A 27,890-nucleotide genomic window follows, 5' to 3' on the forward strand; every position below is an offset into this window, starting at 1 on the left:
CTGTTGCTAAGCAAGAAGAAAGCACACTACACTTGATGACATGTTCTTTGATTATGGGCATCCAGGCAATAGGAACTTGAATGGAAGTGAAAAAATGGGACTTTTTTTTTTATAAACAATTTTCTCTGTGGACCCCATGAGAGGCTGACATGAAAAGATTGGGCATCTCCTCCCGCGGTTCCTGAGAGAGATGGGCTGGCTTCCCCATTGCCTTAAGGCCCAGTCATTCCTTCCAGGAATGGAGCCCAAGTCACCTGAAGAAAGAAAAGTTATTGCAAACAATGAAGAGATAAGAAACAAATTGAGAAAACACTTTCATCTAATTTGATTTTGCCTTTGATGGGAAAACACCAATGGAGTGTGCATAATATTGCCGTGTATAAATAGCTGTGAAGGCACAATGATGGCTCCGTCTCTTTCATCACACGTCGGAGCCAGAGCGATGTTTTCTTAACAGCTTTTCTTCCCCATTCACTTCTATACATTAACAGAGTGGAGGGGGGAGAGAGGCATGCACAGAAGAGCAGACATTTTTTTTTTTTTTTAAACAGCCATTAGAAGCTTTCAGTCCCTAAAAATATTCTTTTCTTTTCTTTTGTGTCCACAGCCCTGATAGAAGCGAGGTGGGTGCCTCGTGCTCTGTCAGACGTGTTAAATTAACAAACCAGCAAATACAAGTGAAGAGACCCCAGGGAAAGAAGCAGAGAGATGGAAAGACAGAGAGGGGGGTGAGATAGACAGACAGACAGACAGACATAGAGAGAGGGCCAGGAAGAGCCAGAGAGAGAGAGAGAGAGAGAGAGAGAGAGAGAAGCAGAGACAGAGACACAGAGAGAGGCAGAGAGACAGAGCCAGGAAGAGAGGGCATTTTCGAAATGGGAGCCTGTGCACATAATGTGTACCCTCTGAGCTGCAAACTAATAATTTTCCTCAAACGTTTCCACACCGGTGGTCACCATCTATTACATTCAGCCTAATTAATCTTTGTTTGTTTTAATTAGGCTATTTAGGAATGGGGCATAGTCAGGACCTTAAAAAAATATGTTTTAGTAACCAAAAGAAACAGAACATAAATGGAAATCTTATCTCATTTTTAAAATCAACCCAAACATTTCAATTAAGTAAGTAACTGGTTGCCAAAGGTACTCTTCTATAGGAAATGTACCTTCTTGTCCACTACAGTGAAAAAAAAAAATGTTGGATTACAGAATTTTGATTTTCAGATGATTGTTTTGGGGGTTTCAAAGCTTTTTTTTTTTTTTCCCTTTAAGTCCTAAAGGGCAAAAATCTTCACAGTATAAGTGTTAATTAATTCCAGTACATAACTGTGAATAATAAAATTAGTATAATAAAATACACCAAGGAGCCAAGTTCTTTGACCATTATTGTTATTATTTAACTAAATAATTTACATGTGCATTTCTCTACATGAGCTCCTATGGAACTTGGAACTTTAAGAGATTGAGAATTACAACTAAAATAATCCTAAGATCAGAATGCAGCATAAAAATGATTTTTTGGCCTATTTCTTCCTAAAATCAAGGCTCCAGTAAGCCCTTTCTCTCCTACTTTAGTCTGTCCTTCTGTCAATCTCAAGTGCAATTAAGATTCATTGCTGAGTAGAACTTGGAAACCATTCCATAGATAAATCACTGACGAACTCCTTGTTTTCCACATCTAAACTCAATTTCCTAAAACCTTTGAGAGATGGGGCTAATGACAGCTTACCCACAGGGCCATATGTATTTAATACTGTAATCATGCCTGCTGTATAAACTAAGCACTAGATGAATGTTAGCATTGCTATTAATAACATACAATTTCAGAAACTAGCATGTCAGCATCTATCAGCAGAGTAGGGAGAGAGAGCTAAAAACTGGCCATAAATGAACATGCTAAGAGAATCATCTTATCGCTCTGCTATTTGTGGGTACAATTAAAGTGCTTAAACAGTGTTCTTTATTTTATTCTGAAATTTATTATTGAGAAGGTTACCTTTTCAGTTCCTTCTTCTTTGAGACTAATAATGTCCAGATCAAAATCTTTCCTCAAGCCGTCCGTTTTATTGAAGGTGATACGCCCAGTCAGACCATCCCACCGGGCCTATGGACAAAAGGAACATGGCATTACTGTTTCACACTTATCATAATCCTAACACCATCAAAATTGTAATACCTCAAATTCATCATGGTATCCAATTATTTGGTTTCACTGTGGTGTTAGAAAGCATCGCATTGCTTCAGTAGCTCAACGGCAGAACACTTCCCTGTTTTATTAGCACTCATTTATTTTGTCAGTTCTAACACCTAACATCAGTCAAATCTGTGATAGTGACAATTTAAATGGGCAGTATGGAAGGAATGACTGTAAAATACTCTACACATGAAGTAAACAAAGTCTGGGAAGCCATAATATTCTGTTTTCCAAGGTCAAGTCAAATCCCTTTTAAGGTACTGACAAGGGAAGTATCCCCTTCCCCACATTTTTTTCTCTGTGAAAAGGATATAATCCGGTGATGCATTATTGAATTTTTAGGGTATTCAGATTTAGGCCTTCCAATGTCATTTGGCCACTGTATTAGTTTCCTGTAGCTGCTGTAGCAAATTATCACAAAGGGTGACTTAAAACAACAGAAATTTGTTCTCTCATATTTCTGGAGGCCAGGAGCAGATGTCCAACATCAGTAACACTGGATAAAATCAAAGTGTAACAGGGTCATGTCCCCTCACAGGAGACTCTGTTCCTTGACTCTTCATGTTCCTGGTGGCTGCCAGCAATCCTTGTCCTCTGCCTCTGTGGTCACATTGCCTTCTCCTATTCTGCCATCTGTCTACTTGTCTCCTATAAGGATACATGTGATGGCACTTAGGGCTCATGTAGATAAACCGGGATACTTACTCCATCTCAAAAATCCTCAGTTGAGTTATATATGCAGTGTCCTTTTTTTTTTTTTTTGCCAAAAAAAAATATAACATTTACATGTTCTAGGGATTAGGACATGGATACCGTTTAGAGGAGCCATTATTCTGCCTGGCACATGTATATCCACATCATGTTAAGAACTAAAAGTCACAGCGGTCTCCCCTTCACAGAATTCACACTGGACATCTTTGGTAGTTTCATTAAATAAAAAAGAGTGACCCCAGAGTTTCTTGAGCTTCAGTCTCTAGGTGATTTTTGGTAATCTGGTCTAATTCAAGTTGACTTACAAATGAGGACAAGAGGGAACTCAGTCCTAGCTGTTTTTTTCTTTCCTGGCTTTACCAAAATCACTGGACATTTGTAAAATGTGAAGAAAATCCTGAAAGATGAACTATATCTAAGGTGTCTATACCATGTGCACCTGCTGACTGATTTATCTATTTGGCCAAGAGGTAGAGCAACACAGAGGAAGTATGAGTTTATCACAGAGCTGGGTTTGAATCTCTGAAGTATGACTTCATGGAAGTGACTTAACCTGAATCTGGATTGTCTCAGATTTCAGTGTCTGATCCATGCAAGGTTTCTGTGAGATTTAAATGGCACTTCACACAATTCTTAACTCACTGAAAGCACTGAAAACTTAAGGATTATTTTGACAACTATCTCTTGTTTTCCTTCCCACATTCTCCACAAACTCTGGAGTTTGGCTTTTATTACCTCACATGTCAGGACTCACATGTAGTGTCTTTTCGGATCTCTTCTGCATTTCATATTACAAACCAACACCAGATTCATTGTCCCCAAATGAAATTTTCATACTCGTGCAATTTCTCCCAGCACATAAAGTACATAGTGGACCCATGCTGCCTACAGATTAGTTGAAATCTTGACTTTACATTTGAGGTTGTGATGGTTAAGTTTATGTGTCAGCTTGACTGGCTCATGGGATGTTTAGTTATCTAGTTAAACATGGTCTCTGGATATGTCTGTGAGGGTGTTTCCATTTGAATCAGTAGACTGAATAAAGCAGATCTCCCCAATGTGAATGGTCATTATCTAATACATTGAGGGCCTGACTAGAACAAAGAGGCAGAGGAAGGGGAATTGTGCTCTCTCTTTCTCATTGATTGAGCTGAGACATTGGTCTTCTCCTGCCCTTGGGCAAGGATTTAGCACTGTTGGCACTGCTGCTTCTCATCATCTCTGTGCCAGAAACTATCTCAGAATATAGCACCTAGTAGTTTTCAGTTTAGCAGGAACAAGAACATTAATGTATTTCAACAAAGCCCTATGGGTGTGAGGAAAAGATTTGCACATAGTAATTGAAGAAAGAAGTGTAGAGAAGAAGTACTTACCCCAACTGCCCAGAAAGAAAGATTTAGCAACGACTCCTACAAGAAGGAAGGCCCAAGCTCTCAAAGGATGAGAAATTGACCAAGCAGGACATCTAGGTGGCTCAGTCAGTTACATGGCTGTGTTTGGCTCAGGTCACGATCCTAGAGTTGCAGGATCAAGCCCTGCATTGGGATTGCTGAGCGTTGAATCTGCTTCTCTCTCTGCCTCTTCCTTCTACTCCCTCTCTCTCTCTCTCATGTGGTCATTCTTTTTCAAATAAATAAATAAATAATCTTTTAAAAAAGGATTGAAAAAAAAAGAAGAAGAAATTGGCCAAGCAAAGTTCTACAGCCTGAGTAAAAAGCTCGAAATAAGTATGTCTGCCATGGATCTATAATGGAAGGTAAGGAATGATGAGAAATGAGCCTAGGAAGGAGTAGGTGGGCACTTGTCCTTAAGGGTGTTATGGATTGTGCTGCTTTTTGTTTGGACTTTGCTCAATAGACATGTGGGAATGGTCAGAATGTTTTAAGCCTAGGAGTATCTTGAGCAGATGTGCTCTCTAGGGAGATCATTTTAGCAGAACTAGGAGAAGATGACTCAAAGATCAAGACTGCAAGCAGAGGATTGGCTGGTAAATAGTTCTCAGAACAAAATAAAACATATGAACATAGGGACAACACAATTCCTCCATCTCCCTGTCCCACCAACTTGCACACCATTAACTATCACTGGAAATACTTCCCTAGCAGGGTAGCTGGTTTCAAGAAGAAAGCATCACCATTAAAGTTCTTGCAGACAGAGTAGAGAATGGGATCAACTCAATTATCAGGATCCACCACAATTAACCCAGATATATTTTCTGGCTATCATGCAGATGGAATAGGAATCATGTCGGAAGGAGATTTTATCACTTGATAATGCTGGAAGTTAAATTCATGTCAGGAAATGACACATGGACACAAGAATACTTTAGCTGTCATCTGAGCCATCTGTATGGCCAAACTAGATGTTCGGTGACACAAAAGAAATACCTCAGATCCTTGAAATTTGCCTCTGGAATTTATTGCCAAGGGAAGTCATAATGCCAAATGCTAGCACTAGCTTTAAAAACGACTGAGCTCTCCGTCGTTTTTAAAGCTAGTGCTAAGAACGAGATGGTATATTTTTACAGTTGACAGTAACACCTGTTGTTACATTTAGTGAAATACAGGTAGTCACATTCTCTACACTGGGACCAAAAAAATTGATATTTGAGCCAAGTAAGGTGTGTCCTTTCCTGTGTTTATTTGGGTACACTTCCTGGCATTGCAATCTCCTTTTCCTCTCCACCATATTCCAATCCTACTTTTTATAGTCTGGCCACTTCTTATTTTGCAAGTAAAAGGCTGGTTTCATGGATTGGTGGGGTAGATGAGAGTCACTAAATAAACTGCTGCATTCGTGTTGTAGCATCTAACTGAGGGTGGGAGACAATTCATCTAAGACTTCAGTTGGGTGGAAATCTGTGCAGTGTTAGGGGTTTGGACTAAATCAGTGTTTCAGGCCCGTTCTTCGTGCTTCTCAAAATGTGTAGTTTTAACCCTCCCTCTGATCTGTGTGGAAAGAGGTAGTTTTCTTCATTAAAGTTCTACAGGATTTTCAGACAGAAAACTTTTCCTTCTTGGGGGTCATGCTGTGAGTCAATTCGATACATTGTCCAGAGTTTAGGGAGCTCTCTGAAAATGGGCAAAATTGGTAGCATTTATCTCTAGATGTAGCATATAGCTCATAGCAGGGTCTTAAAATCCAGTTCAGAAATCCAATTTCATTTCCACTAAGTGTGTCTATTGTGTCCCTTTGTTTGGATTCCGTTGTGTTGCTTTGGAGCTTGAATTTCGTGTTCTAGTCACTGGTGCAGTGTAATTCCCACTTCTCGCTTCTCCTCCTTGCTCACCCAAGTGGCAAAAAAGTTCCTTTTCGTGCTTTAACAATGCTTCCTTCCCTGCCTCAAATATCTACAAAGACTCCCTGCCTGGTTCTTTACTGAACTGAAATATCTTTCGACCTTCAAAGTCAAGCTTCTCTTGCTGACACAATTGCCTTGTCTTCCTACCTCCCATCCCTAAACGAGCACTTCTGTCCATGTTCTTTGTTTAGTTTTTCAAAGTAATTGTTGATTAGCATTTATTAATCATCGATGTATTATTGATTAGAGTGAATAGGCAATGCCTAACTCCTGGATATGAGGAATAAGATCCATAAGGAAACGATTTTCTGGGGCAAGGCTGAAGCAGATACAATTTAGATAATGACATATAATTATATTAGTCATAATTACAATTTGTTTGCCTTATGTAGAAGCATTTGCACAGGGGACAATTATAGTATACTTAACTGAAAACAATACTTAATCTATTGTCCCTATTTTAGGAAATAGCTTTAATTTCTACCCTGCATAAGACCTCTTGACAATAATTGTCTACTAGCAAGTAGATCAAATAGTGTGACTTTTTTTCTTTTCTCTTATCAGGCACATTATTTGATGGCCAAGAAACAGAAATCAAGAGCTGAAAGAAGAAAAAGAGAAGTTTTCATTAATGTCTTACTTGTATGCTCTTTCTCAAGATAATCTTTACTATCCAAATGAATTATATATATTTTAGTTTTGAGGAAGTAAGTGGCTAGTACCTAACTCTAGGCTCTTGTAATAGTTAACTTTTAACTTCATTTTGTAAAAATGATTGCTTTTATTCGTTTTTTTTTCCTAAAGGGGACTTAAATATATAAAAGCACAAAAATCCTCCTTTCTTAGAATATTCCCTGACACAGCCATTCCTATTTACCATAGGGAATAAATTCTTTCTTATTGAAAGAATCTTCCTTTTTGAGAGCAGAAGAGAATGTGCTTCTCTAGTAGATACATTTTCATTGATGTATTAAGGAATTTTGCTTTTTTGTAAGAATATTATAAATAGAAAGTTCACGGCAAACCCAAAGGTTATCTTCCTTTTGAATTAGATTAAGATGAGAGAAAGAAATTTTTCCATGACTATCCTATGTGTTATTGGAACTTACCAAAATTTGAAAATAAAGGAAAAAAAATTAAAGACTGCATGCCCTTTGTCATTGTGGCCCTTGTCTAAGAGGCTTACCCAAAGATGACTTAATTCTTTAGGGAAATATATCTTAATTCCCAGACTTTGTAAAATGTAAATCTATGATGTAAGCGATCTCTGTCTAATAGAAAATATAACCCTCAAATTATAATTTTATTGCCCTGGCATGTTAACCAGTTTTGATTTTCCAGGTAGCCTCCACAATTACTTTTCCTCTCCATCTCCCCAGAATGAGCTTTATTCTCTCAAAGTTAAATGTGTCTTCAACAATGGCTCACTTTATATTTGTGTTAGTCACATTTGTAACTATTTTAAAGTTATACTTTGTTTTAGAGATGGTTCTACCAAGATGATGAAATAAACTTACCTGCCAAAGGCAAACTTATGGGTCATTTTGTCCTCTTTATCCTAGTCCTGGAGCGGATCCCAAACAGTAATGGATTTTACCTTTGCTGATTCTTTATTTCTCTTGCTCTTTTCTTTTCACTCTATATTTTGATACTGACTTTTGCCCAAGTATCTCAGTCTGTAAGTACCTTGCCTAACTCATAATTTGGGCTCTTTCTATTTTTATACTGGGTGTAGGGACCAGTGTATCTGTGTCTGGTCTCTGACCACTGGGCCATCTCTACTGCATAGTTAAGGGGACATTTTGTGTCTCAGAAGATCTTGATTTTGAAAAAAAAAAAAAATCTTAGTTTTTGCCATGACCAAGTCTAGGGACTAGTGGTTATCTGCATGTTAGTCTAGTCTCAAGAACACAGGCAGAAGAACACGCTGTGTACATGGGGAATCTGATTTGCACGTGGCCACTAAGTCATTCTCTATTGGTTGCAACACTGGATTGGAATCTGGCATTTTGTTCTGAGTACATGGTGGTCTGTCATGTAAAGAAAGTAATCTAATTCTCTGTCAGTAGTGTGACAAATGATTGAAAATCTGGTCTGTTAGCCTTTTTCTTTTGTCTGAGCAAGAATACATCTCAGGTTCACTGGAAAGGAGAAATACTCCTTGAATTCCATGTCCAAGATTTGTTGTGTTCTATGTTTACTTTCAACTCATGGCTAAGAATGTGGAATTAAGGCTGCAACCTTCAGAGACTGTATCTTTGATTACTTATATTAACATACCCAGGATTCCTATTATATAGAGAAACTAAAGTTTTATTATATCTTATGTGCTACCCTTAAAAAAAAACTTTCAAAAATTTCTAGCTCAGAAGCATTTTTTATGTAAAAACCCAAGTGCATCTTTGACCACATTTAAGGATTTTTTAAAAAATTAACTGAAACAATTAATACATGTCTTTGCCTTAATTTTACCCATATTGAGTTACAGTTTCAGTCTTCTTTTTTTACCAATCTGTTTTTTGTTTCTTGATGAAGAGGGTAAGTAGTCAAATTTCTTAAACCTCTTTTAAAATAAATATTTTATTTACTTATTTGAGAGAGAGAGGAAGAAAGTACGCACAAATGATGGGGAGGGGCAGAGGGAGAAGCAGACTCTCTGTTGAGCACGGAGCTCGACTTGGGGCTCCATCCCAGGACCCTGGGGATTATGACCTGAGCTGAAGGCAGACACAACCAACTGAGTCACCCCAGGCACCCCATGAACTTCTTAAACTTCTTATACTGGTTTACTGAATTGCTAGAATTGCTACATAATGTTTAAAATGAAGGAGATATAAAATTATGTATGGAATCACATTGAATTAGAATTCTGACAAAATTTTTGTTTCAACAGTAATTGTGCTTTGTGATGTATCTGTTTAAACATAATTTCCAAGTTCATTACTGAGTTTAAGACCTCGAGCTAATGATAAATTAAGTTAATGGATAATCTTTGAGTATCTAAATGTCTTCTCAGTAAGAGGTAATACTGATGTACTGGTCACTATATATGTGTGTGTACATATATAGATGTATATCTCTATATATCTTATTATTTTTATATGTTACAGAGAAATTGTCTTTTGGGTCATGGTATTGAATATGCTTCTTTTTGCCACATTGAAAAAGATGTTCAAAGGCTATATGTGGTTCTATAGGGTTGCATAGTGCACATAGTGGTTCTGTGATAACAGACTTCCCCTGGGGTCCTCTTATAAAGATTCTTGCAAACACATCAGGCCCCCAGATAATTCAGTATAATCTCCCCAATTTATGATCCTTAATTTGATTATATCTACAAAGTTCCTTTTGCATATTTTAAGCTATGGGGATTAGAACATGGAGATTTGGGGGGCTGGGAGGGTGCTATTCTCCCTATCACACAAGGGTAAGAAACTAAATCCAAGAAATTCATCTGCACAGCATTCCTATAATGCCTATGTATATTTTGGTGAATTTTTCTTTGAAGTACCCCAAAACTGATATATTTCCTGACCTGTCAGGCAATGACCTTCCTTACCACCTATAAGTGTGAGATTCCATAAATCACAGAACCAATAACAGACCAGTTTCCTGAAGCAGTTTCTGGCTCTTGGGTCTACAGATAAGAGAACATATGTTCCTTAATGGTGGGTTTGTTATATCTGATTAAATGAGATTTATTCTCAGATATAACAATCCTGGTATGACCTCATTTATACAACCAATTTGTCAAACTCTATCCTGGTAAAACAGAAGACAGATATTTGTTGTCTTATGCAAATTACCACACTGCCATAAAATTTAGTAAGCTGTTACTGAAATCTGAGTCGTCAGGGAGAAGAAAATACCATGTAAGGTACGTGTCATGTGTAGGTTAATATGTTGAGGTTTGCAGGTAAAGAAAGGACATCTTCACTCCCTTAATAGAACATTTAAAACCATATTAGCAATACTCAAACCCAGATAGATAATCACACAACTTTCTCATCACCATTCATTTAATCTTACTTAAGTCTTCTACATCTGGACCACCCTGCTTTCATGAGGTCTACTCTGGACCTACCAAAAGAGTTCTAGAGGTCCCAATTCAGTGCTCTTGTAACAGTCCAAATCATCTAAGTGACATCACTTTAAGCTCCAAAGCCTGTGGGGAGTAGGGAGCCTGATGCAGGGCTCTATCCCCGGAACCAGAGACCATGACCTGAGCTGAAATCAAGAGTTGGACACAACTAACTGAGCCACCCAGACACCCCAAAGTAAGTGTATTTTTGGCACCAGCCTTTCTTTGTATTTGTATGAAAACCATGTTGATAACTTTTATAAAGTTTAATTTTGACAAATAGGAAGTGGTATAGGTATATTAGCTCCTTTGATCTTTACAGTAGCCAGATAAAGTAAGAAGAAGTGTCTCCACTTTACAGAAGAGACGAGGCCCTACAGTTACTAAAATGCACTGGAAGTATCCAGAACCTATTCTACCTCATGTACTCTCTCCTTCACCACTGCATTCCTATGAATAAGGTCATGAAAAAGAAAATGAGGAGGTGTGGGCCATTTTCTCCCAATTTAAATCTTATACTTGACTTTGCATAGGTCATGAGGAATGGACATTCTCAAGCCAAGACACAAAAAATTAAAAAGGAAAGATAAATGAAATTTAAAATCGGCACCAAAATCTTAGCTTCCCACTAACTCAGTGGCACTTTCGAAGCCTGAGTAGCCCGAATTGACCCAACTTGGATCTTCCCGGTTTGGTTAGAAAAATAAAACCTCTGACCTGGCCTCTAGTATCTTACTTCTTAGTTTCTTCATCGAGCACAGAGCAGCATGTCCTGAAGATCAATATCTCATGGCTAGAGAGTTCTGGTATCTTGACTAAGCTAAAAGAAGTCATCAGCCTTTTTATTAGAAATCATGGGATAACTGCGACGTACACACAGCATTCCAGTGGCCATCAGGGTGCAGAGCAAGAGGAACATCTAGAAAATGTTGAACTCTTGGTATTAATTCTAGTTTGGTTGAAATGCCTCTAATTTTCCTGTCATCACTTCCCTTTGCTGCCCTTCAGAACCCACCTTACGGGTCAATTAGTACATTAAATAGAGCAGGATGGTTCTACTTTCTACGGTTTCCATTTTGGATTTACTTGCATGTGACTGTTCATTGATTTTATACCACAAATGTTGATAACTTTTGCTGACTTAAAATTTAACTGTAAGACTGAGGACCATGTTTAAAGGCCTTTATCTTTGGTCACAATCAGTCTCCTCCCTTTGAGCCTTCTTCCTGGATTTCCTTCTTATCAGTACATTGTCTTCCTCATTGTTCATTAAGGTAAAAAACCTCCTTTTCTGTTATTCTGAGATGTCATGGATGCCTTGACTTTTATAAGACACATCACATGGCAATGTGACAGAACCAATTTGTAGTTCAGAAAGCTGTATGGAAAATGCAGTTTCCAAGTAAAAGAGAAGGATTTAATAAAATTGTAAATTTATGTGCTTTCATGAGTTTAACAAAAAAAATCATAAATTGTATTTAAAAAGCAACAAAAACATACTGCTAATAAGCTCTTCGTTGGTCTTCACGTATTATTCATATACAAATTTTAGTTTATCCCAACATTGTAAAAAAGATCGTTTCAGACATAATGCTAGTTAATTTTAATTGTTACCAAGTTTTAATATGTATATTAGGAAGAGCTTGACTTTGGAATCAAATGACATAGGTTTGAATCTTGGCTCTAAATTTGATTAGCTGGGTGACTCTGGGCAAGTTCCTTAAGTTCTTCAAACTCCATTTGCAAAAATCAATACAGTCTTTACCTAGTTGTTGTAAAGATTAAAAGAGATAATGCTTCAAAGCATCTAACAGAGTACTGTCAGATGGAAGCTCAATAAAAATTCAGTTCTTTTATTACCTTGACCTAGTTAAAAATTCCTTAACTCTCCTCACAGACACATGATTACTTGCAGACCATTTTGCAATAAACCTTAATCCATTTCAGAGCTGTTCTTTTGTTAAAAAGAAAACCACAGGCCCAAAATGCCGTTACTTGGACCACGACAAGTTACCAAACCGGGGCTTAGTATCTAAACTAATTAAAGTTTCAACCTCCTCTAAGAATGTAAACCTTCAACTGTCAGTCATGAATTTTCTGATGGGTGTAAATGAGTTTGTAACATGATCCCTGTCCTTCCCACAGTGGAAAGGACATCCCCCAAATGGAAAATGATCTTGCCTGAAGCAATCCTTTCTTTTCCTTATAACTTTCTTGCCCCATCCTCCTTCCTATAAAAACCATTCATTTTGTACAACTCCATGGAGCAACCCTCTACTTGCTACATGGGATGTTGCCCGATTCATGAATTGTTTAACAAAACCTATTAAATCCTCAAATTTACTCTGTTGAATTTTGTATCTTAACACTCTATGCTGCTTGTCAGAAAAAAAAAAAAAACAACTACCTTTCTACATCATCAATTATATTAATGGAGTGGCTTTCAAATTTTAAAGAGTGAAGAATCATCAGGACACATTTGAGGTGGGGAATGAGGGAATCTGCATTTTTTTTTTTTAACAAACACTCCACTTGGTTTTGATGAAGATGGTCTTCAAACTATAATTTTAGAACTATTGAAATAGGGCTCAAAGCTTTTCCGTGGACCCTATAATATTCCCCATGTTTGCTGAATAATCTCACCAAGCAATACCAGTAAGCCATCAAGCATGGAGTCTGATTCCAGTTCCAAATGAGCTCAAATTTGGATGATTAAAGTCTTTCTCTCTTTTTGTAGGGAATATATAATTAAAAAGTAAATAGGGGTTCCTGGAGTATTCAGTCAGTTGAGTGTCTGACTCTTGATTTTAGCGTGGGTCATGATCCCAGGTCCTGAGATAAAGCCCTACATGGGTCTCCCCACTCAGCAAGGAGTCGCATCTCCCTCGCCCTCTGCCCCTCCCCCTGCCCTCTCTCTCTGTCTCTTAAATAAATAAATAATTCCTAAAAAACCAAAAAGTAAAGGAGTGGCCCTGATAACAGTTTCCCATAATTAGGAAAAGTGAGCCTTGAGTGGTATGGTCAGTATAGTCTTTAGGAGAAGATGGAGATTGAAGTCACAGAAGACAAGAAGGGTTTGAAAAACTACATGCTCTTATGACTCTCAGTGTAGTATTGGTCTAGTAAAACACCATCACCATGTAGCTAGGCATATAGTGATTGGATCCTATCCTTTATACTCTTATATTCTAGAAAATTTTTAGAAATAATACAGACTTGTCTGAGAGAAAGCTTTTTGGTGTCTTGTGGGAAAAAGATCTTCTGAGTCTCTTCAAAACCTGTCCTTGCCCTGAAAAAATAGATTTGCCCCCAAAGATTCTGGTTGCTATAATTATCCTTGGGGTCACACTAACCTCACCGTTCCTCTTTTGGGATATATGCGTCAATCCCTTGCATGGTCCCAAACCAAGTTTTTAGGAATTTTGTTTTGTTCTGGGTGTCTTCTTCTCCTTCCCCTGCCTGCCCTCCTTCTCCTCCTCCTTCTTGTTCCTCACCACCCCCTCCCTGCTTCTTCTCCTTCTGCTTCCTCTTCTTCCTTTCCTCCTCTTCCGTCTTCTTTTTCTTCTTCTTCTTCTTCTTCTTCCTCTTCCTTCTTCCTCCTCCTCCTCCTCCTTCTTCTTCTTGCCTTCCCTTCTTCTTCTCCTTTCTCATTCTCCTTCTCTCTTACTCCTCCTCCTCCTCCTCCTCCTCCTCCTTCTACTTCCTAGCATTTCCTCCATGGAACACTGTCCTGGTGATACATGAGATTCCTTGGCACGACCATAGCAGTCCAAAGTTTACACAGCAGTGTGAATCTGAATGAGGCCTGGAAATTTCAGGGCCATGCTTAGAGTCCAGGGACCCCTTCTTGCTGTCAGTCCTGGAAGGATTTACAGTGATCTTCAGGTATTTTTCAGTGCTCCTGCAGAGCAACAATCACAGCAGTTATAGTGCATGTACCATGGTGTTTCAGGTTCCTCATTAGAGCATTTCCTTGAAACAGTATTTTGAATTATCTAGAGAATAAAAATCCACCTTTCTAAATGTACTATTTGCGATTATTCCCTATCGCCCTTTCCACCTCATCTTGTTATTGAAGGGGAGCAGGATTTGTCAGCCCAAAATATATCATAAGCATTATTTTAGGCTGATTTTTTTTTTTTTTTAGAAAACAGAAGATGCAATGAAAGTCTGAAAACCAAAAAGAAATTATTCTATTGTGGAACAGTTTACATTTATAAGGGAATCTCCAAATTTGTAAGGAGGTCTCCTTCTCTGTCACAGGAAGAGGAGAATGACCAAATCTGTAGAAACTTATCAAGGGAGAAGACATGGATTTAAATCTGCATTAATAACCATAGCCTTGCTTACTGTGTTTTGCTGGAAAACCTGGTTTCTTCACCCCTTCAGAGTTACCTACGTGTCCTGGGCATGTCCCATATATGCAGGAAGTGTACACATTATTAAACTTCTGTTTGTTTTTCTACTGTTAGTTTTTTTTTTTTTTTTTTTTAAACAGGGTCATCTCTCTCAAGAATTTAAGAGGGGTAGAAGGAAATTATTTTTCCTTCTCTATACCATGTTTCCTCCCAATGGCTCTACATGAACTTTGTCTTTTAATCATATGCATTCCTTCCCAGGTTGCACGCATATTCAAAACTCATTAATTTGTTCTTGCTACTCCCTTTACCTCCAATTCTCTTTCCTGATATGTTCTTAGATATACTTACTGCTCATTGAATAAAGGTTAGCTTCCCAAGGGCAGGAGTGGTTATCTATTCTGTTCACTGATGTATCCTAATTACTAAGAATAGTATCTTCATCTAGTGCTCACTAAATACTATTGAATGAGTAAAAAGAAAAAAAAAATCAAGATCAGTTCAAATACTGTCTTCTCTCTGAAGTCATTCCCAATCCCTTCTGTTCGACTGTATAGCTTTTCTTCTGGAATTTAATGGTATTGTATTTATTTTCTATTTTAGCCTGCATCATACCAGTCTTGTATTATGATCAGTGTATTTCCCTCCAGATTATGGACTCCACAAGGTCAGGAGCAGGTTTGTATCCATCTTTGACTTTCACTGCTCCACTCCTTTTTCACCTAACAGTGCTACATGCATAGAATATACCTTGTACATGCAATAAATTGAATTTCTGGCTAAAATCTTCCATTTAAAATGATTTTATTTCATCTTTAGAAGACACAAGCATGACATACTTTAATCAGAAATTATTTTGAGATAACAAGAGCCCTTCTCTGTTAAACGTTCCGTCAGAGACTTTGGGATCCCCTCTTGATCACAATAAGATAGTCCAATTTTTCTCAATCTCAATCCCCTTTAACTTTGAGCTCCCTGCAAGTAGTAAGACTTTTGTGGTTCTGGGAAAATCACTTCATCTCATGGGGTTTCCATGTCTGCTTCTATACATGAAGATGTTCAATGGAACATTGAGAGTCCACTGTTCTATTTCTTCCCCTATTTGGTTTGGAAATTTGCCCCAACTCCCTGCATGTGCTTACACCAGTATCTGCTGCCTGAGTGCAGATTCCAGCAGTGTTAGGAACCCACTCTGGCCCTCTCTAAAAACTAAAACCACACTTTTGGAAGTTAAACAAGATAAATGGCCAATCTAAGGAGGAATGTCCCAACCAGTTCTTTAATGAATCCATTAGAATGTCATGCTTAGGAATCCTAATAAGGAATAAGTCCTTTCCTTTGTTTCTATCCTTCCTTGGTTATCCTTACTCAGCTCCAGGATACTTGTTGAACTCGTTGAACTCATTTTTTTTTTTTTTTTGAGAGATACATAACTCTCTTGTTCATCAAGCAAATAAACTTAGCTTTACAAAATTATCTTGTATTTTAGCTCTGAGGTCTTCTATTATTCTCTGACAGGTTCATATTGCTATAAATCCCAAGTGCTCATCTTCCTACAACTTCTTAATTCACCCTTTAGCAGCGATACCCACCAGAGCAGAGAGATGCGAGTAGGACTTTCCTAAAGCAGTATCATGATATTCTGGCAGAACTGCTGAGTAAGTCCTTCAGTTTTGTTTTCAAACATCACATTAAGAAATACTTTTTCAACCCAAATACTTTGCAGCATTTATTTCCTCGGGACCAAAATTCAAGGGCTTAGATTCACTCAGCCTCTCCAGAACTTTCAGTCAAGTGAAGAAGAGAGTCAAATAAATCCAGTGGCATTTCATGAAACTGCCTTAAAACCACCAAAGATTTAATTAGACTATGGTTATTTGACTTAATGGTGTTTTAAAACAATATTCACAAATTGTGGGTGAGAAAAAAATCACTCGTGCCATACTTCAAAGATGTCGCCTTTAAAATTGCTTTAGGGGGGAAGCAGCATACATTACTCTGCCTATTGTAGAATAATTAAGTTGAAATGGTAAGAGTCAATTGTTTTGATACCATTACAGTTCAGTTGAATCATGTTAATTAGAATAGGTTGGGTTTGTTCTCATTTAGATCAGCTTCCATTCTCTCTCTTGGTGTGGAGCAAAATTTACTATCAGCCATCACTGAATAAAATGTTTTAAAATAAGAAAAACCAATTATAAAGATGGGTTTTCCAGATCTCTAATTAGCAAACTACACAGAAAGTATATCAATAAAAGTACACCACTGGTTTAATTTTTAATAATCTTATTACTGCTGCATTAAAAATACATAAAACACCTTTTGGAGACAGGAACACAGCGACATAGCAGTGATGGAGGTGTTGCTGTCCCTTAGCAGTGAGAATGCAGTAAGTGAACTTGGTTCTGTGCAGTGTGAAGCCTCCTCCTACAATAATACAGCTGCTGAACGTCTGTTTCTTTGTCATCTGACATTTGTGATACCAGCTATAGGTACTCTTTAAGTTCTTGCCAGATTGTACCCCTGGGCAAGTTTGAGCAACAGATACTGAATCTGATTTTGCATAAAAGGCATTACACAATCAAAGAGATAATAAAAAGATGCACCAGGTACTTAAAATTTTGCACCAGGTACTGCTGCTCTCACCTCTGCACAGCTTCTACTCACCCACCACCCATTGTGCAGTTACCCTGGGGCAATGGCCTTACAAGCACTCCTGGACAGGCCTACTGCCAGAAGCTGCTTGCAAAGGGGTCACACTCCAATTACTAAGGCAGGCTGCTTATTTCCACTTAATGTAATTTCACTGAGCCTAGGGAATAAAAGATCATCTTACATGTCATCCATATTTTTCTTAGTATTAAAAACATTACAGATAAGCAGAGGCTTGGAGTGTGGCATCAGATTCACATATTTTCCCCTGCATCCTTAACATGCTTCAGGGCAAAGTGCCTTTAGAGGAGTCTCTGGGGGCTGCTTTTGGATAGTCCGGTGTTGGAGAATTTGCAACGGCTTACTTATTTTAGAATATATTTATTCAAAATCTGTTTCTTCTCTATTGCTTCGAGATCATTTGAATTGCAATTCTTCTTTATTGAAAGACAGCTTTTGGCTTGATTTTCATGTATTCATTAACCCCTTAGTTCCAGTTTATTACATTTACTCTCTCTGGAAGGCTTGGGGGTAGCCTACTATCTTAGCACCATCTTGATAATCTCTAATTGACCTTCAAAATTCATCTTTGATGTTCTTTCCTCCAAGAAGCCCTAAATCTTAGAGACCAGGTTAGGTGTTTTTATTAAGTTTCCCATAATGTTCTGTAATTTGCCCTATGAATGTATGCATTACTCTGCATTGGATTAATTGCTACCTTGTATTTCCTATTTAACTATTGATTCATTGAGAACAATGTATTAGTACTTCAAATAACTTATAATAAATGTTCTTATTGTACCTGTTGTGAGACTGTCAGTTAAACATACTGAACAGAAATTTCTTCAGTGGAGGCAGTTTTGGTATGTAAACAAAGCAGCATGGACTCTGGCATCCCAGAGCCCTAGAATCAAATCCTCTCTGCGCTTTACCCATTGGACAAGGTGATCAAACCAATTGAGTTCCACTTTCCTCATTTATCAAATGGGAAAACAAAAACCTACCTTGCAGGAATGTTATGAGGATAAGAGCTAAAATATTCTTCATATCTAAGCATCAAAAGGTTGTCTGGAGAGGGTCATGGTTCTATTTACTTCTTAGAGATTTCCATTAAGTGCAGAGATTGAATTCAGTCTGTGTCCAAGGAGATGCCATGTTGTCTGTGAAGAGGTGTGTATAAAGCATGTGTAAAGCATTTGATGTGAGGAAGTTACTTGCCCGTTAATGTAGGGTATGTCCACCTGCAAACATGCTGGTGTGGATGTAGATAGGGGACCTAACAGTATTAAGTAGACCAGTGGGTAAAAGCAAACCTTACTTCTTTGCTTTTCAAGGGTTGGGTATTAACTGAAAGGTAGCAGTTACTTCTGTTCTGAGTGGAATTTTCTTGCAGCAAATAGCTAAGTGATCTCATGTAATGTTTACCAGCAGTTTTAATGGGACGAGGGCATCACACGTGGAAGTGTTACAAGGCACAGAATTGGAACTCAGTCAAGCAATTTGTTGAAAGCGATGGCTTGCTTCCATGATGGCCCTTCTTTCAACTCCCTTGAAATAGAGGACATGCTCTAGACTTTGAGGGCAAGTACTTTGTCAGGTTTGCTCCAGAGAGATTATCACTTGTTCTCATTCTTTTGGGAATAGTCTAGTCTCTTCTGAATTTAAATTTTATTTGTGCTTTATTCTGAAGTCAGAGGGTTGCTGGCAGTTGCTTGGATGAGAAAAGTCTGTGAAGCAAGAACCTTACTGTGTGATCCAGGCCCTGGGTGGGGGATAGAAGGTACTTCTGGAGAAGGCACTAAAGTTAACAGAAAACCAGGATGTGTTCACATCCTTCTTTGGTCTTAGCATAAGTTACTTAGATGGTATGAAAGTTAGCACATCATTTAAAATTCTGAGTATTTGCTCTTGGCACCACGTGACTATGGGCTTTGTGTACACTGAGGAAATCCAATTATAAATTGATTCAGTCAATGATGTGGCTTCCGGAATTAAAAAAAAATAGACAGCCAGCTTTCAAGTTGATAGAGGATAAAATTCTAGCATCCCAATGGCTCAAAATAGAAATTAGTAGGAATAAAATTTAAAAAAAAAATTACTTCTGAATCAAGAATTAGCTTTGCTTAGTACCTAATGAGAGAAACCAGGGATGACCTATAAATTTTCAGTTTCTGCCTCAGAACAATCAAGTGTGATACCTGACAGAAATCCTGTCATGTAACTAGGAACTTCATATAAAAACAACTTTTGAAAAAAAAAACAAACCAAAAACAAAAAACACAACTTTCGAAGCATTGGGCGATGGTGGGGGACAATGAAGAGGACATAAAACCTACTACTATTTGTTTCATTCTCAATTTAAAATGTGGATGGGCAAATTATGTATTTACATAACCTAAAACTAAAGAGCCAAATACACTAATTTCTCAGTTCACAGGTAAAAGGAACCTTCTTGCTACAACAAAGTAGGCTGGCCAGTAGGTCTTGGTTTGCCCTGGATTGGGATTATCTGGGTTTTAAAACTGAACTCTCATATCCTGCGGATAACCTTGGTCCCTGGCAAACAAAGGGTTGGTCACTCTAATTCTAATTCAACTCCAATATTGAATGGTTCTTCTTCCCCATAAGTAGATTCATGATATTAGTCAAGGTATCTTAATTTCTTTCTTTCTGAAAGTTGCATACATAACTCAACTAAGAAATATTTTCCAGGCATGCATTTCAATATATTTTGTTCATTTTGAAAGCTTTTTGAACTATAATGACAATTGAGAACTGTATATACTTAAGGTATACAACTTGATGATTTGATATATGTAACATAATGTATCCTAATTTCTGAGTCAGTAAAATACAATATCCCACAATATAGCTCCAACATTCATTCTGTGCATTTGATGGGTTCACAAGACCACAGTTCTGGAGATTTGGGGAGACCATTTCCTAAAATTAGTAGGCAAATTAAATATATGTAAATCAAATTCAATGTGAAATATTCTAAGAATACTTCTTATTCAAAGAATCCTATAGTAAACCTTTCTTTAAAGTGAGTAATTATTCTCACTTTTGGTCTTGAAAAATGAATTGTCATACTGGTCTTGTTTAAGTTGGGAGCACTCTATGCTGGAGTGCGTGATTTAGAATAAAACTGATGTGATTGAAATCAGTCTTCTTTCTCCTACCAGTGGCCATTTTAGTCAGTGCCACATTCAATTCCCCTTTATCAGTCTGATGTACTTGCTACAGGAAGTGTCCGATGCTGTTGACCTACAGGAGCCTGCCAGTTTGGAGGTGCCTAGGGGCTATGCACCAAACTCCCAGGGGTGTGGTACCCAATAGTCATTGAATGAGTAATATTAGGGTGTGTTAGCTTTCCAAAGGGTGTATGCATGCTGGGGTGAAAAACACATTCCGAACTTCACTGGTGTGATAAAGCTGGGGCTAGATGTCTCTTAGTTCCTTTCTCTGTCCTACTGAACTTCCCTCATTCCACCATTGGCTTCTCCTAAGAGCACTCTCTCAATAAATAAACTTGCACAAGAGTCTGTATCTTAGGTTAAGCATTCCTGGCTCCTCACCTGTACTATACATTATGATACATAAATACATAATTTACCAAAACTTTATTTCCAGCTGGCACCTATGTTACTATTTATTTGGCTCACATGTTAATAATGATAATATCTTCAAGACAACATGGAAAATTTCCCTAAGGTCATAGAAGGCAGAAATATAGGAACCAGAACATTGACTGCATATTATATAAAGTGTCATCTCATTTAATCGTGATTAAAACCCTCTAAGGTCCATGGTTTTATTTCCTTTCTTTACTGATAAGAAACTGAGTCTCAGAGAGGTCAAGTTAAGCTCATTTGTTAGTGGGGAAGCCAAACTTAACTTAGTGGTCTCATTCCAAATATTTTCTTATTTTTGTTTGGTTTTGTTATTTTATTTTTCTACCTTCTTTTGCTTCTCCTTCCTTTTATCAATTCCTCAATTTTTCATCCCAATCTAAAAATGATGAAAATATCTTTATTTTACCAGTACCCAATAATTTTATCAATAGTCAAAGTAAAAATTGTTGGACTTGAGCTTTTCATAAGCTATAATTAATTTTATGTAAAAAAAAGAAAAAGAACGAACAAAAGTGCTTGTATAATTTTGTAGACAAATTTGACCCTATCTAAGTGAACATATTATGCACTAGCACCTGAAATATGAATTCTATCAAGCTAAATATACGAAGAATAATTACCTAATGCTTAAGTAACCTTTCACAGAGAGAATTTCATTTATTGTCCTTATTTCCAAAATGTTTTGCTGGCAAATCTTGTTGATAAAATGTGAGGGCTGTGAGGGTAATTGCAATTCCTGGCTAGATGTATTCTTTGTGTAAAGATGCTCTGGTTCCATTTCTAATAATAGTAAGATGAAAAGAAAGTGTGTTTGCTCATTGAATGGAGCAAACTTAGCTGAGGTTCAAAATTAGATCAATAGTTTTTCACATTTACAAATCTTCATTATTTCTTTAAAACCAAGACCCTTGCAGTTGTTGGAATTGTCTTTGAAAATATTTGACAGTAACAGAGAAAGTCAATGATCATCTGGTTTCACTTACTTGCGGAACAGAAGGAATAACATGGAGGACATTAGCAGAAGGAAAGGAGAAGTGATTGGGGGAAATCAGAGGGGAGACAAACCATGAGGGACTTGGACTCTGAGAAACATACAGGGTTTTTGGAAGGGAGGGGCGTGGGGAGATGGTGAGCCTGATGGTGGGTATTAAGGAGGGCACGTATTACATGGAGCACTGGGTGTGGTGCATAAACAATGAATCTTGGTACACTGAAAAAAATAACTTAAATTAAAAAAAAAATATTTGACAGTGACCACACACACTCATCACCTATACTGATTCAGAAAAATGTTTATTTTTCAATTCCCTTCTCAGAATAATTTTAACCACAACTACTGCCATTCTCTGATTAGATATTTTTGTGTGTGTCGTAAATCTTGACTAGATTTTTTGAGTAAGTCTACATTACTTGGGTAATTAGATAATGTTGTTACCAGCCTGTTTGCCATTGGTTCAGAATATTTACTTTAAAAGATTGTAGGATATTTAGAAGGAGAAAGGAATATGTCCTCCTTAAAAGACACTGCCTATTATTTATCATGCCACATAAATTTTAAAGTCTCTTTTTTATCAAGGAATCAATTAAAAAAAAAAAGGAATGAGTAAAAAAATCTCTAACATTTATAACCAAAAGGTTAGGGCAAGTCATCAGTGTCAAAACCTGACCTTCCAAGGCAAATCTTAGGATCGTTGATTTAAATAAAAGCCAACAATGAACATTTTCATCCTTTTCTCTGAATATTCCTTCATAGGCTGCACGCAAAGGGAGTCAGCATTCAAATATTATTTCCAACCTATAATTAGTTTGACGTTCAAATGACTACTTTGGAATTTCAATAAGGTAGACATCTAAAGCTCTGGCCGTGGGCTGAACTTGCTGGTTGGCCCACATAGGACCAAGAAGGAACGGTGGAAAGATGGAGAAGAGGTTTGCCCTCCTCCTCTGCAACCCCACATTTTCCCCTCATATCCCCCACATCCCCGCTGTTCTGAAAATAAGGGGAAAAGAAAGGCTTGATCCAGGCCTTTCTTCTTTTCTTCCTACTCCTTCCTATTCCTCAGCATGAGTTCATTGCTTCTCTGTGTTGCTCGGTTAGATCTTCACTTAGATCTGACATCTTGAGGGCAAGAGACCATACTTATTCTGGCTAATTTCTCTCTTAACATCTTCCATATTCCGAACCCAGATGAAAGGTGATTTAGGAATAATGGTAAAACAGCATGAATATACTTCTCACATCCTTGGTTAGTGATGAATTATACAATACACCGAGGATAGAGGATGGGCAAAATCATTTCACTTCATCTTGTTATCTGCAACGCACTTGTCCTCACACCAGAGTAAGAATCACCTAAGTTTCTGGAGGTTAAATGTAGGAAATAACTGCTTGTTTTATTTGCTTTTAGTGGTTTCTTCAAGTGATGTTTGGTACACATCACAGTTTGGCTTACAGGATTGCTCCTAATCATTAACACAGTGTAGAATGTTCCCCGTGAACTGGCCTCTGCTCATCACCTACCATGTTATCTCCTACAGTAATTTATCCTAGGCCACCAACTAGTCTCCAAATATGGAATACCTTTCCCCAACATGCTGCCTCCTCCACTCTAACTCACTTTTTAAAGTGTAGGCCAACCTTCATCTTCTCTGAGAAGACTTTTTTTTTTTTTTTTTTAGGGTTTTATTTATTTATTTGACAAAGAGAGATCACAAGTAGGCAGACAGGCAGGCACAGAGAGAGAGAGAGAGAGGGAGAAGCAGGCTCACTGCTGAGCAGAGAGCCTGAGGTAGGGCTTGATCCCAGGACCCTGAGACCATGACCCACACTGAAGGCAGAGGCTTTAACCCACTGAGCCACCCAGGTGCCCTCTGAGAAGACTTTACAAGTCAGCCCAAAGGAGGACACGTATTTGTCTTCATGTTTACCTTCATGTATGAATCTACTTTCTTTGAAGTCAGGGACCACATGTCACCTGTCTGATGGGCACAGTTCTTGTCACAGTTCCCAGCACAGGGTGTATCTTGCTTAATACTCACTGCAGAATAAATATTACAGAATAACCCTGGTAAATAGTATGTGTGAGTGTTTGTTCCTTCATTAAACAGTTCTACATTGGAAGAATTTTCATATCTAGGTGATGTGGCTAACACCCATTTTTTCCCCTTGCTATAAGGAATCCTGACTAATCATCCAAACTCTCACCTGAAGATCTTGCTTTCTAGCTTACTGAGAAAGTGGAAGCAACAAGTTCCCACAACTGCATCTACCCACCTAATTACCAGTGTGTCTGCCTGTATTGTCCTATTTCCCTCATCTTACCAGGATGCACTATCCATGCTCATACCCCATGTGTGCACCAGACTCTCTCACCTGTGCAAGGATGTTGCTTCTACAGTTTCCCTCTCTTGCATTATCGATTTGTTCCTCTCTGACTGATCATTCCAATCAGCAGACAGATGTGCTACAAAATATCTCGCTTTGGAAAACATTTTCTGAATCCCATGTAGGATACACCAGACATTTTGACAAATGCTATTTTCTTTCCTTCTCACTCTTGTGTGAAGTAGAAACGATTAGCTTCATTTTATGAGATGAGGGTGTGACATACGCAGAGCTAGTAAGAGCAAGGCATGGATTCAAACCCATATTTTCTTTTCTTTTTTTTTTTTTTTAAAGATTTTATTTATTTACTTGAGAGAGAGACAGGGAGAGAGAGCATGAACGAGGAGAAGGTCAGAGAGAGAAGCAGACTCCCCATGGAGCTGGGAGTTCGATGCGGGACTCAATCCCGGGACTCCAGGATCATGACCTGAGCCGAAGGCAGTCGTCCAACCAACTGAGCCACCCAGGCGTCCCAAACCCATATTTTCTGACTCTGAAGAAGCACTTGGCAGAGGAAATGACCAAGTGTATCAGAATGGTATCCAAAGAACACACACTCAGTACCTGTGCACCCAGAAGGTTCTCTCCCATCTGTTTGTGATGCTCAGAGACTGTTACTCCTACTCCCCGATCTTTATTTTCCCAATTGAAATATAAAGAAATTGGGAAATTTGCTATAATACCATGAAACTTTAACAAGCTACCCTTCTACAATGTCATCTAAAGAGTACAAATTAATTCTGCCAGATAAGTGAAGTTGCTGAAAACTGAACTTTAGAAAAGTTCTGTGTTACTATATTTGCAGTGTAGATGTTTCAGTTTTTTAGTATATCATAAGTGCAAATGCGAGGAATAGGAACTATAGTGGACACAGTCATATTTTGCATCAAGGTAGTGTGAATATCCACTGGCCACAGAGAGCCAGATCCAGTAAAAGCCCTGATCATTTCATTCAAAGGGGAAGAGGAGAACTCTGAGTCCCTAGTATCTGTGACTTCAGGCTGTCATGGGGTAGAAGCATGTTATGTCCAAGAGGAGTCTGAGGAATCTTGCTGAATAACTCCAAGGTTATTAGACATATTTATTAAATAAAAGCACATACATAAAGAAGCATTGTCAAGTATTTTGGGGCATGTTAATTGCATACCACTAGGTAGAGATGAGAGCTTTATCTAGTCATCTTAAAAGTCTGGAATCTTAGAAAGGCAGTGGAATACAGAGGTGGAGATGGTCGACGCAACAGTGTAAGATTGTAGCTGGGCTGAAATCTAGCTTGTAACTTTGGGCAAGTTATCCAAACCTGCTAAGCCTCAGTTTCATTAGGTAAAGTGGAGGTGAGACTTGTAGGGGTGTTATGAGGCCACATGGAAAAATAGTTGATCAACCTTTCTTCCACTTTTTGGAGTACTTACTACAAGGACACAGACTCCTAGAATCTCAAGGTCACTTAGATCGTTGACGTGACTTGCTTAACTGCACAGCTCAGAAGTAATAGTACCAAGATGACACTGGTCTTTTTCTTGAATTTAGACTCAAGTATATATGAGTGTGAGTGTGTGCACACATACATGTATTAGAAGCATACTACCTTAACACATTATGAGAAAGGGTTAATGGAAAGTTATTGTATGTATGTAGTCATACACAGTAATAAGCTTTCCTTCTTTGAATGGAATGGTCTGCCCCCATCTTATGGAAAGTAATTCATTTGCTAATCCAAACACAGAAATATAACAAAGGAAAGTAGTACTCTTGACTTTTGATTATCTGTGTTAAAAAAAATCTGAATTTAAATTTTATTGTTTTTAGCTTTAAACTATATGGATGCTTTAGGCTGACTGCTGAGTTGTAGGTGTCAACATTTGGAAGGCCTGAACACAATGGGAAATTATCACCTCTTCTTTCATTTGTATTTTAAATAGAGTTTTTACTAGAAAGGCAGTGTTTGACAATTCTCTCTCTAGTTTTGTTAATTGATTCATATACTCTGGTCATAATTTTATTGATTAACATCAATGTTTAGCACCATCAATTTTTTTATGCATTGGTGAGCTCACTATTTCTAGTCTAGAGATGATGAAGAATAATCAAATATGCTAAATGAGTCACCAAGCACATTTTCAATATGAACCTTTGGCAAGGAGTCTCTCTTTTTTGCCCTGAGTGCCTGAAGAATGGATTCCATTAGCAATGCAGTATTGTAAAAATAAATGCTGCATATTGAAATGGCAATTAAGTCACATTGCAGGAGTTTTACAGCCAGAAGAGGGGTTATTCCAAAACTTACTGCTCAAACTGAAAAAAATCAGAGTTATGGGAAGTAAATATTTTAAGAAGGAAAAATACAAGCATTGATTCTGTATTCATGTAGGGGGCTCCTTGTTAACTCTCTGGTGCTTCATTAGGTCTTGAATCATTTCACCTATGTAAACTATTATCTTAATTATTTGTATAATGTCAATTATATATTTATTGCATATTTATGCATAATAATTATATATTAACTATGTTAGCTATCTTTTCCATTGATAATTAATTTCTTGATGGCAGGAAATGTTTTACTTCTCTTTGAATTCTACCACTTGCATTTGGTAAATACTGAAAATATTTGTAGAAGGTATGATCGAATAAAGGAACAATTCCAAAATTTGCTCACTTAAATACTGCGAGAAAGGTAGAGGGATGGCAACAAGACCTGGGAATTAGGACCTTCTTCCCACTGGCCGTGATACCGAGGAAAGGCTACAGGAGTACATTGAGGCACAACAAACATCTGTGCCTTACCCCATTCTCCTGACCCCTTCCCTCTTCTTCTACAAAACTGTACAACATGCATATTGAAGAAGTGAGATTGTTGGACTTTCTTAAGGCTATGGTGTCTATGGCGGTAAGATTGGACGGGCAGAGAGATTTAGTTTATTTTCACTCCCTCAAATCAGATCTTATACCCCAACCCAACTCTAAAGAGATTTTTTTTTTCTTAAATTTTGAAGGTTTTCCAGGCTTAGACGTTCCCTATTGGCCTGTGATTGTGTGGGAAAAGAATTACGTCTTTAAGTATTTGACTCCTTAATTCTAGTCATTCATTTAAGGAACTTTCATTTGGCTAACACTTTCTCATGGAATTACTAACAATAAGATCAAGACAGAAAGGTAACTTGGGGGTTTGGAGAATAGTGTTGAGAAAAGAGAACGGAGATAGAACTTTATAGATTTCAAAAATTCGTCTATAATTTGTCTCCTGAATAGAAGAGTTAACGAGGGCAATTCATTGCACTGTTATTTCACTTGTTTTTAATTAAAGGAGGCTCACTCTGTGTCTATTGTATAAATGCAGTATTGATGGTCTAACTGTACAATTACTGTCTTACTCAGGTCCCCAGAATGCAATACAATGACAAATCTCGGAAATTCACCCTCCATCTAGTCACCCACAATTTTAAGTCAGTTCTCAGAAAAGCTATTTAAAAACAAATCTGAAGTATACATAATAATGGTGATGAAAATAAACATTAAGCAAAGGAAGAAATGATAAACATAACCTTTAGACCACATAACTTCCTTGGATGTCAGC

At 37.7% G+C, this 27,890-nt stretch overlaps 1 protein-coding gene across 4 annotated transcripts in view; it reads right to left on the bottom strand.

Annotated features, from left to right (window-relative positions):
- GRIK1 (glutamate ionotropic receptor kainate type subunit 1) overlaps positions 1–27,890 on the bottom strand; it is a 390,887-nt gene that overhangs the window by 53,593 nt on the left and 309,404 nt on the right. For all 4 annotated transcript variants that reach the window (XM_032353659.1, XM_032353668.1, XM_032353662.1 and 1 more), the window contains exon 8: positions 1,996–2,103. In XM_032353659.1, the coding sequence (XP_032209550.1) occupies positions 1,996–2,103 (108 nt within the window). The remainder of the gene's footprint in view (positions 1–1,995; positions 2,104–27,890) is intronic.

The sequence above is a fragment of the Mustela erminea genome, chromosome 1 (assembly GCF_009829155.1).
Source record: "Mustela erminea isolate mMusErm1 chromosome 1, mMusErm1.Pri, whole genome shotgun sequence".
Taxonomy (NCBI): Eukaryota; Metazoa; Chordata; class Mammalia; order Carnivora; family Mustelidae; genus Mustela; species Mustela erminea.